The following is a 12114-nucleotide window of genomic DNA, read 5'->3' as shown; positions in this document are numbered from 1 at the left end:
TGACTGTCCCATTGACTGCCAAGTAAATGACACTGTCAAGGCACAGAAAAGTATGCAAGACATCGTCAAAATAGTCCATCTGCCATCAGTGGTTCAATCTGAATTTTATGAAGCGACGAGAATACTTTTTCTGTGCAAAGAAAACAGAAATAATGACTTTATTCAACAATTCGTCTCCTCCGCGTCACTATTTTGGACAATATCCGCTGGACGCAAACTGAGTACGCTGTTCTGTGTCAGCCGCGCCACACGGATACGCTGTTTTCGTTCAAATCAAAGCGTAAATAAACGTAGAAAACGTATCCGTGTGACGCGACAGAATGAAAGGAGAAGTAAATCCCTGCAGCCCCTACTTAGTGCTGGCTAATAGTGACTAAATATGCAAGTGTGTTAATCACAATCCTTTTACCAATTAATTTTAATTTGTACTTTTTCATTTGATCAGTTTTCTCTATTCATTTTGATGTTTGTTTAATGTTCATTGCTAAAGAAATACAAATTTGCTAAAAATTCACTCACCCTCAGGTCATCAAAGTTGTAGATGAGTTTGTTTCTTCATCAGATTTGGAGAAATGTAGCATTGCATCAGTGTCTCAGCAATGGATGCTCTGCAGTGAATGGGTGCCGTCAGAATGAGAGTCTGATAAAAACATCACAATAATCCACACCACTCCAGTCCATCAGTTAACATCTGGAGAAGACAAAAGCTGAAACAAGACATTAAGACGTTTTAATTTTAATCAGTTGCTTTAATCAGTCCATAATCCAAAATGTTGGTGCTTAATCTGTATAGATTTCTCTCCTGATTCATACAAGACAACTTTTTCACTGGAGGAAACAATATTATGGATTATGGACTCATATTTTAGCAATGTTTTGAAGTTAAAACCATCTTATCAATGGATTTGTTTCTTAAAAACATGCAGCTTTTGTCTTCTCCAGATGTTAACTGATGGACTGGAGTGGTGTGGATTATTGTGATGTTTTTATCAGACTCTCATTCTGACGGCACCCATTCACTGCAGAGCATCCATTGCTGAGACACTGATGCAGAGACACATTTCTACAAACCTGATGAAGAAACAAACTCGTCTACATCTTGGGTGGCCGGAGGGTGAGCAAATTGTCAGCAAATTATCTTTGGGCAAATTATCCCTTTAAGTTGTAGAAATTTAATAGTAATTGCATAGAAAATAAAATCGCTTATAATATTTAGGTTGACAAGCAACATTTTCTGAACTGAAGCATTTCTTTTCATTTACAAAATTAACTTTTTGTGGCCTTTGTTGTGTACCGCACTCATGGAAAGTGCTCTGTGTGTCAGCAGCTTAGATTGCAGGACGTGTGCAGTCATTGGAAACGGCTTTTCCATAAAAAACAGTTCACTGGGGGAGATCATTAACAAATACGACGTGGTGATCAGGTAAATAAAACCTCCACCTCCGTTTGACCTTTCAGTGTTTCTCTTACACTGTCTTTATTTGGCATCAAAGACTCAACATTATTAAAAAAAAAAAAAAAAAAAAAGACTCTTTTCTAATGTAGGTCCTCAGAAAGTTTTAGTTAGAGTTTTATGAGCCTTTTAGTTCATTTCTCCTCTCCATCTCTTGTTTTCCATTGTCCACTGACTATTTTTTCTTTCTGTGTGCAGCGTGAAAACTTTTCCAGTGGTCTGGCTTGTATTTTGCATTCTTGTTTTATTGTAAGTCTATTGAGTGGCATATAATAGCCTCACTTAACAATACCTCCTGCAATTAGAGCTCTGCTTGGCTACTGTTTCTCGACCTTTGTTTCTCAAGCCGCTTTATAGCCTTGGAATTAACAAATACCATTTTATTTTTTTCTAAGCCTCTAACAAACGGCAGAATTTGGCTGTGTGTTTTTCCATGGTCTCTCATCCTCGCCATGTTCTCAGAAGCTAATCGCGGCGGGGGAGGAGAGCCGAGCCGCTTGACATTTGGTGTTGAGTTACAAATCCTGATGCTTCGAAGTTGCCATTAGGCAGAGATTTGAGCAGAACACCAGCTCCTCTCTAATCTCATTTGTGAGAAATGGGTGTTTTTTTCCCACATGGGTTCACTCCCATGAAAAATAAGATATAACATGGGGGTCAGTTGATAAGGATGTGCTTTTAGTGTCTCACGCCAAGTCCATGACGTCCATAAGACCGTGGAGAGCAGGGATACTTGTAAAACTTCTGGTTATGCTCATTAAAACAAAAAAAACAAAACAACACCTTAGCCTAAAAAGTTCAAATTTTGCCCATTAAACAAATAGGACATATTTGAAGTATATGAAATCTCTTCTGCTCCCAAAGGCTGCATTTATTTGATCAAAAATATATTAAATACAGTAATGTTATGGAATATTACACTTTAAACATTACATTCAGTGCACACTTCAGTATATTCTTTTTAAGTATAATATTTCTGTAATAGTAACTCATTAAAGGTAGGCTAAAGTTTTAAAGGGTGGCTCTTCACAGTTTTGAACATCCTTGATCTTTTTTTATCAGACAGGACCCTCCACTCCCAGTGCCGGATGTTTTGGCGGTAAATCTCACATTGTGTTGCCATTATTTGTTTTCAAGTGGCCTTGATAGTGTTTCATCACAGGCTTGGCTCTGCCTCAGGAATGTTTGCTAGTGCAATCTAAACAAATTACACACACACACACGGCTTATGGTGAGATTTATTGCGGCCTTCAGGTCCCCCTACTCAGTTATGAGTTATGCACAAACATATTTTGTTTTTCTCTTTTTAACTTTCTGCCAATTCTGGAAGCAAAATCAAAGGCAAAGGGTGTAAATTAGGTCTGTAATTGTCTTTATTATGTATTTTAGCTTTCGCTTGATTCCACAGGGAATAATGGGAATGCAGTTTGGCTGCACAAGCCTGTCACCTCATAAATCGCCTAAATGAGGGGTGTTTTCTGCCAAGCTTTACCTCTCTTCCTCGTCAACAGTGCACAAATTGTGGACGAACTACATTGCATGGTCAATATTCATAAATTATGACCAATACCAATTTGTTTCCGCTGTTATTCCTTAATTGACACATTTTCAACAGTCCCATTAGAATTGCAGTATTTGTACACACACACATTACACAGCTCTGATTTTATGATGCCAAGTTAAAACAATATCTATAAAACTTTCCATCACACACACTTTTTTAAAAATTAAATATATGTAACAGCTTCAGTGCACTTATCAAAATAACAAAAGAAAATCTCAAAACGTTTGATGACAAAAAAGTAAACAAATGTAACAATTTGTATCATTGTAAAAATGTATCAGCTGAATCAATGTAAAAAAACTGTATCTGTACAATCTGTACAGGAGAGAAAAAAAAAATTGAATGACAAAGAACTTTAAACATACGTTTATAAATAAGCGTTTGTTCACTTTTTTCTGTCTCAGTTTGGATGTAGTAAAACATACAGATGGAGCACAAAACATCTGGCTCATGTTTGCATTTCTTCTGTCACTGACCATAACTCTGGCTATAGGATTGGTAATGAAATACTGTGATGCATGTGAAAATAGTTGTAATGTGGCTCAGAGGAAGATAGGAATCATGTCGTTGTTGTGTTTTTCTGATTAAGCAACAATACAAGACTTCTTCACCTTACAAATGGTCGCCAAACATCATGTTTTGGGAGAAAGCATGAAACAGGCACAATTTGTGGAATTGGCACCAAAAATTAGTAAGATAAAAGTACTGGATTTCATTCAAAAAAATGAATGATGCAGGAAAGGAAGCAATGCTGATTCCAACTCTCCAAATCGGATTTGACCTTTGACCTTATTATACACTGCTCCCATTTCTTTCTGTGTCAGGCTGAATGATGCCCCGGTGAGAGGCTATGAGGAGGACGTAGGTAACAAGACCACGTTACGTCTGTTTTATCCTGAATCCGCCTCCTATAATCCTGGTATCCAAAATGACCCAGACACCCTGCTGGTCCTGGTTCCTTTCAAGCAGCAGGACCTCCGCTGGCTCAAAGAGATCCTGTATGATGAAAAGAGGGTCAGTCTGTCTCACCTTTTTCCCTCATGTGCCAGCGTGCACCTGGATTCCCAGTAATCATGAGGCGCTGTGCTCGATTTAGGTCCGAAAGGGTTTCTGGAAGCTTCCGCCCCAGATCTGGCTCGGCCGGGCTAGTCAGATCCGTGTTCTGGACCCGTATTTCCTTCGCCTGACAGCCAGCAAGCTGCTTCAAATTCCCCTGCAGCCACTCAAACAACAGGTGAGATCTGCACACACGGCCAGGATTCGGGGAATGATAAACACTCTTATTGCCATGGAAACAGCTGTTCCAAATAATATGATTACTTTTGGTGTCATTTCAGGCATATATATATATATATATATATATATATATATATATATATATAGCGCCATTTACATATTTGATAATAATGAAACGTTTGTAATGAGGCTGTTCCAAAACCTGATGAGCTTGGCTGCGTTTTAATGCATCGTGTATGGATTCTTAACGTTAAAGTTACCTACATTTTAAGGTTTTAAGTATACATTTAGAATTTTTTTTTAAAAATAAATTTTTTTTAAATTATATTATTTTATTTAATATTTATAAATATTTAAAACACAATTCCATTGAATTAAAGATTGATTCTTTTATCCAATATATGTTAAACTTAAAATCAGAACTGAGTCTCCTGTGCTATATGTGAGGAACACTATATTTCCATTATGCAAAATGTACAGACAAATGAGTTTCTGATTGCAAATCTTCCAGGTGACAGTCAATACATTTTCAGCAGACGGATTCCATGCAAATGTTTTGGGACTGATAAACGTTTTAATATTTTTGAAAGAAGTCTCATTTATTTGATCAAAAATACATTAAAAAACAGTAATGTTGTGAAATATTATTAGAATTTTACATAGCTGTTTTATATGTGAATACATGATAAAACTATGCTGTCAAACGATTAATCCAAAATAAAAGTTTTTGTTTACATAATATATGTATGTGTACTGTTTATTTATTATGTGTATATATCAATAAACACACATACAGTATGTATATTGAAAATACATATATACATACAGTACATTTATATTATTATATTTTATATTATATATAAATATATTTAATATATAAACATAACATATTTTTCTTAAATATATACATGCATGAGTAAAATGTAAATATACACAGTACACACTCGTATTATGTAAACAAACACTTTTATTTTGGATGCGATTAATCGTTTGATCGTAGTTATTTATTCCTGTGATCAAAGCTGAATTTTCAGCATCATTACTCCAGTGTCGCATGATCCTTCAGAAATCATTCTGATATGCTGATCTGCTTCGCAAGAAACATTTCTGATTATTATCAAGGTTAAATATTGTTGTGGAAACTGAGATACTTTTTTTTTTTTCAGGACTCTTTGATGAATAGAAAGTTCAAAAGAACAGCACTTATTTGAAAGTTAAATCTTTTGTAAGATTATGAATGTATTTGCTGTCACTTTTGATCAATCGAGCGTGTCAGTTAAATTCTCTTTAAAAAAAATAAAAATAAAATTAGTCATATTGGCCGCAAACATTTAAACGGAATCGTGTGTCTTTGCTTTTCGTTTGCGTCACTTACAGTAGTGAAGGTCAGACTATCAGTCTTACACAGTGGTTCCCAAACTTTTTCTGCCGGGCCCCCCTTTTGCAGAATAAAAACGAAGCCCCACACATACACATAAACACACCTCCAGGAGGATTTGTTTGAAACATTGTAATTCATTAATGGTAATTAACACAAATTCAGTGTGTGACAACTTACTGAAAAACTAAGGAACTAGTAACTTTTAGAGTAGAAGCATTACAAGTAAAGCATGCAGCTTCAACATTTATTTATTATTATTATTATTATTAACTATGTAACAGTATTCATTGTTTTCAACAGATTTTCTCAAACTCGCCTCTGCACAAAAATCTAATTATATAGATATGCCTCGTCATATTTTCTTCTCTTTGTTGTAGTTGTGGAGCCTCATTTATAAAATGTTGCTCAGAAACCATCCTAAATTTGATCTTACGATCATTTCTCAAATATGCATACGTTTATAGAATCATAGAATGAACGTAAGCACAGAAAACGCGCCTCTTTCAGATGTGAAATCTATGAATCGCAAATGATCTTCAACTTGCGCGCAATTGAATGGTTTCAGCTCTCTGCCTTGTAAACGACTCCTAATTAATGTCATTAACATATAAAATATCACCAATCATCATAATTTAGAAGAGCGAGCTGCAAGAACAGCTTACATTTAAAAAACCTGCAATACTCCGACAATAAAAAGTGCGTACGTCTGCTCGGACCCTGACGTGACGCTAAGCACTTTTCCACGTCAAAGACCGTCTTTATAAATATGAGCGCTGGCGTGGATTTAAGCGCACGCACACTCTACGATCAAATCTGAGCGTACGCACGCTTTATAAATGATCGAGGCCCGTGATATTTGAAGTAGATTCATCATCTACTTTACGTTTATCTGGCATTTGTTGTCTTTTCAAAAACTTGTCCATGGTTAGAGCAGAATGCGTCATTCATTCATAATTTTATTTGGCTAGCGGCAATTCTCATTTATGATTAATCAATTGCACCATCTAATGGTCTGTTATTTAACGACAACAACCGCTAGAACTGATAACAGACCGCTGCAGCGGGTTCTGCGAGTCATCTTGAGGTAATAAAATATGATGAAATTCATATTTTGTGCTCATTTATTTACATATGTGGCAAGAAGCCATAATTACCCAGATAATTTCACAGTGGGGTTTTGTATCACCCTGAAAACATTTATTTTTACATAAAAATTTAGGGATGCACCGAAAAGAACATTATTGGCCAAAACCGAAACTGCTTTGTAATAATTATTTATTATTTTATTAAATAATATTAAGTCATTTTTGTAAGACTTTTTAATTTAACTCAATTTTAATGAATTTAAAAATCACAAGCCAACCACGTTTATTGAAAGTAACACAATAAAATTGGACAAAAATATAGCCTATTAATATTAAATATCAATCAATATATTTATTCAGTTATATTAAACAGAATCGGATATAACTTTTTTTATAGTCCTACAAAGCTTATCAGAGCACGTGAGCAGAGCATAGCGTCACGAGAGGGTGGCGTCATTTTACCACGGTTGTGCAGTACAGCTGTACTACAGCATGTTACATCACAATAGCGCTATTGCAAAAAGGAATAAGTATACATAGAAATTTTCTGTCGGCGCGTTATTTGAGCGGACTTTGCTTTGCGCAGATTCATAGAGCGGAATATTCAGCGGAGTGTCACGACGGCAGTGATTAGAGAGAGAGAGAGAGAGAGAGAGACAGTGCGCGCTGAATACTGCCGGGCGGCGCGGCAGATATTTTCGGCTCATTGGACCGTTTTTCTCTTTTTAAATTTCGGTGCATCCCTATAAATATCGGCTGACTGTATGTACACTAGCCTCGCCGCGCCCCCCTTATCATAACTCCGCGCCCCCCAGTTTGGGAACCACTGGTCTTACAGATCGACTTAAACCATAAACGATGCTGTTTTTAATAAAATCACAATCCAGCTGGCGATGTTGTGTTGTGGTGTCTGTTGTGTTTTTCGATTCAGAGTTCACATGTGTCCTGATAAACCCACAGAATTACAGAGTCAAAGAATTACGATCAGAAATGTGTCTGTTTATTTCTGGTCCGTGCCAGTAACAGCCTGGAAACACAAGAACACTTCCTCCCCACCCAACTCTTCTCTCTCTCTCTGTGTCAATCTGTCTTTCTTTATCATTTTTTTCATCTATATTTTTAACCTAATCACAGTGCGTCACACACACATACAGTATATCCTCTTTCACTTCTGTGTAGTTTTGGAGGCACACCCCTCCACATATTTCTGTCAGGCGGCCTTTATTCTGCATGTTTGTTGGGCTGTGATTGGATAGATTGCAGACACACGTGCATCAGATGTACCGTCTCGCTTCTTGTATTCCTCTGGCTGCTTAAGAAGGTTGACCTCGTGTACCGCGCAGACAGGGACCCCTGCTAACTCCAGGCCGCCGGCCAGAAACGCAGAGACGGCGCGCTCGGGAGGCAGGCAAACCGAGCCGTGCTCCGTCAATAAACATGAGGAACATTGTGGGAAACACACGTGCACATACACAGCCGCTTCTGGAGTTATTAGTCAGAGAAATGGACTGAAATAACAAGTGATATCTTCAGTCGACCTTCAACACGTTGAAGGCCTAACTAGTTCTTAAGTTGGACACTGATCAGCAGAAACCAGCACAGCCTTCTTCCTGTCTGCCGTCAGTAGGAAGCTAGCAAAGCCACTGTCTAAAATTAGAAGTAGAACAAGAAAATGGAAAATATTTAGAGGAAATCATTAGGCTAGTCTGTGACTTAGTAACATGCATTGTTTATTCAGGGTTCACAGGGTTATATAAAGCAAATAAAATAAAAATAACAGGGAGTTTATAAAAATAATGATTTCCAGGAGTATTGGATTCATTTTGAACACTGTTATTTTTATCTACTATTTAAAAATAGTTAGTTACTAGTTAGCCAGGGTTATTATAATTAACTAAAACTAAAAACATAAAAAAAAAAAAAAACATTTTTGTTGCTTGAGATAAAATAAACGTGAACTAAAATAAAACTTTTCTTTCCACTAGTTGCCAAGGCATGACTTCTCATTTTATTTGAGTTGTTTTAGGTCTTTAAGTACTAAAAACTGAATGTCAAAACCACACAACAAAATTAACAAAACTTTAACAAAATTTAAAATGAAAACGGAAAATATATATATATATATAAATATATTAAAACAAATTAAAAATATTAATATAAATTGTAATAGTACATCAATGATACTAAAATAATACAGCTTATAGCTATGAGTTTAATAGTAGTAGAAGTAGTAATAGTAATAATAATAATAATAATATTTATTTATTTAATATTTATCTGTCTGTCTGTCTATCCTCTAAAGATGTGGGCATTATTATTATTATAGACACTTAAGCTCTACTTAAATATCAAATGTGTATTATATATGTATATATATATATATATATATATATATATATATATATATAATATATTAGTGCTGTCAAACGATTAATCGCGATTAATCACATCCAAAATAAAGTTTTTGTTTACATTATATGTGTGTGTACTGTGTATATTTATTATGGATATACAGTATAAATACAAACATATTCAGTATATATTTTGAAAATATTTACATGTATTTACATGTTTATATTTATATTCTATATAAACATAACATATTTTTCTTAAATATATACATTCATGTATGTATATATATATATATATATATATATATATATATATATATATATATATATACACACACAATAAATATACACAGTACACATACATATATTTTGTAAACAAAAACTTATTTTGGATGCGATTAATCGCGATTAATCATTTGACAGCACTAATATATATATATATATTGTATATTAGACGTTGAGGAACATTGTTTTATATATATTTTGTTTTATACGTCTATGTTTACAGCCACATTTGGAAAGGAAAGATGCTGAACTCTTGGTCTAATGATGAACATGATGAAATGGTGACAGTGTTGTGGAAAGGGAGGCTGAGATGTGCGATGTCTTTGAGGAGATGTATGAGTGTGTTTTGTGTGGGAGCACACAGATCAGTAGCTGCGGAAATCATGGAGCAATGTGAAAAAGCTAATGACTTGGAACGAGAGAGAGATTGACGCAATTTAAGCAGTCAGGGCTGGAAAAACCAAGATGCATTACTTTCTTTTACTACTGTAAGTGGAAAGTTTCCAACTTAAAAGTTGATGTCTGGCAATAATTTACAGGGAATACATTTGAAATGGTTTATTGCATTGTTTTGATTGCAGCGTATGTGTGTGTGTTAAACGTTTTTACAAAGTTTAAAACCTCATAAAATTGTTTAAAAGTGGGACTAAAGGAAGGGAGATAATTTGATCAGACACATTTGTATAGCAAATAAACAATAAAATCTGCTATAGTTGACTTGAACTTAAAGCTAAGATTTCATGGGGGTTTAATTATTTCAGAGGAGAGTTAAAGCTGTCTTCAGCCGCCCCCTGCAGGAGGACAACCACTATTAAACACACTTTACCTGATCAGCTCGTTCTCTGTTTGTCCGTCAGAAACCAGTCCACCCCACCACTGGCATTCTGGCAGTATTTGTGGCACTGAACTACTGTGACGTTGTGCACGTGGCTGGATTCGGATATCCAGAGTCCAGGAACCAGAAACAGCCCATCCACTATTACGGAAAGGAGACAATGAAATCCATGAAGGTTAGTATAAAGCGTCTGTTTGCAATGGAAAAACAGAGCTGTGGTTGGTGCTTTGATTCTCATGTTTCCGTATACCGTATGTCACGTGGCGCTGCTTTACAGAATGTCGTTGTTGTTGTTGCAGAATTCCTACCATGATCTCAATCAAGAGGCTCTCGTGCTTAAGAGACTGGAAGACCAGGGAGTTATTTTATATCTTCATCCTCATTCCTGACACTCAACATACACATATATAAATAAAAACACATAAACGTATGTAAATACGGCACTACAGACAATTTCTTCATCTTTGGACAGAACTGAAATATCCATGTATGGTTTCTGCATTTCTGTGTGATTCAGTCATTTTTATCTGACCTTGAGTATTTATAATTAATGAATCTTTTCTGCTTACGATTTTGTTTCCTTTCGGGAACTTTAAAAAAATAAAAATATCACCACTGGATATTTTGTGAAATTCTTACAGTAAGTATTTAATAAAATGAAAATATGCTTCTTGCTTTTAGATGACGATTTAATTACCATAAGCAATACTCATGAGATCTCAGTTGAACAAATGGAGATTGTCTCCTGCTTCTCAGACGTTTCTCATCTGGAGTTTCAGAAGAGATGTCTCAAGTTGTGCTCAGATTTGTCAAGATACAAAAGTCTCAGAGAAGAGATCTCAATATTTCTCATCAAAATCCACATTAATACAGCTCTGTATCCATACTGTAATTGCATGTATTTTCATTAAAAATAAGGCATTTTATGAAAAACACCTGAGACAAAATTGAAACAAAATGGAACAACTGTGAACTCCTTTAGGTATCCTAATATATACTTTTTTCTTTTGTTTTGTTTTTATTAAGAAAACAAACAAAAAATGGTATTCAGATTACAATCAATTTACTCATGGTAGGTGCTTAGACACAAAATAAAATTAGAAAGTGAGAAGTGAAAAAAATATATAAAAATTATAAAATATATAAAAAATAAATACAAAAAAAAAAAAAACATGTAAAAACTCAAGAATAAATCATCTTTTAAACGCAAAAATAGATATATCAAAGAGTTAGAAAATTAATTATATTTATCAACTACTGTAAATCCAACAAAATCACAGCTTTTTTATTCTTTTGACAGGGCTTTTAGAAAATCAAATAATTCTTAAAAACTACAAATGGGGTGGGAAATAAATGTTGAATAAAATGCTTACCCAGATCAATCAAAAAAGGCCTTCTTCTTTATAGTTCCCATATTTAATATTTATAAAGGACAAGTTCGGAACAATAATCTTTTTCCCGGATATATCATATCCTCACTCTGTACCAAAAGGCACCAGATAATTTGCAAGCAGGGAAAATAAAAGAGAAAAAAAAAAAAACACTAGAAGAATAGATCAGCTAAATTTTTAAAGTGAATCCATTTAATTTGGGGATGAATCTTTCAAATAAGATATTATATTTGAGCATGCTGAGATATTAAATATTTCTCTGAGCAGCAGTGATTGTGAAGTCATGAGCAGAATATCTGTAGCAATGCCTCTCATCGCCTGAAGAGGGCGACTGATCTACGTGACTGCGTGAGCGCGCTCTGTTTACAGAGAGAGAGAAACATGAGTTCTGTGCATGCGCTCAAGCACATCATATGTACATGATGGCCTTATGTTCACTTTCTGCTTTATGCTTATTGTTTCGATCTGAAGTGGAAGGAGCTGTCTTTCTGTTTGAGTCAGATTCATTACTCAGAGCTTCACAGAGGAGGAAA

The 12114-nt window shown here is 35.0% G+C and overlaps 1 protein-coding gene across 12 annotated transcripts in view; it reads left to right on the top strand.

Annotated features, from left to right (window-relative positions):
* The window catches only part of st3gal4 (ST3 beta-galactoside alpha-2,3-sialyltransferase 4), a 50015-nt gene extending 39205 nt beyond the window's left edge, over positions 1-10810 (top strand). For 6 of the 12 annotated variants that reach the window (XM_058750774.1, XM_058750773.1, XM_058750777.1 and 3 more), the window contains exons 7-12: positions 1310-1423; positions 1652-1702; positions 3842-4031; positions 4114-4251; positions 10213-10365; positions 10490-10810. In XM_058750774.1, coding sequence (XP_058606757.1) covers positions 1310-1423; positions 1652-1702; positions 3842-4031; positions 4114-4251; positions 10213-10365; positions 10490-10579 — 736 coding nt within the window. In that variant the 3' untranslated portion in view covers positions 10580-10810. The remainder of the gene's footprint in view (positions 1-1309; positions 1424-1651; positions 1703-3841; positions 4032-4113; positions 4252-10212; positions 10366-10489) is intronic. The other 6 variants (XM_058750779.1, XM_058750780.1, XM_058750781.1 and 3 more) reach the window with 6 other exon arrangements.
* Positions 10811-12114: the final 1304 nt, after the last annotated feature.

Source organism: Onychostoma macrolepis, chromosome 18, assembly GCF_012432095.1.
Source record: "Onychostoma macrolepis isolate SWU-2019 chromosome 18, ASM1243209v1, whole genome shotgun sequence".
NCBI lineage: Eukaryota > Metazoa > Chordata > Actinopteri > Cypriniformes > Cyprinidae > Onychostoma > Onychostoma macrolepis.
Note: the sequence above shows the minus strand (reverse complement) of the source record. Positions and strands in the feature narration are given on the sequence as shown.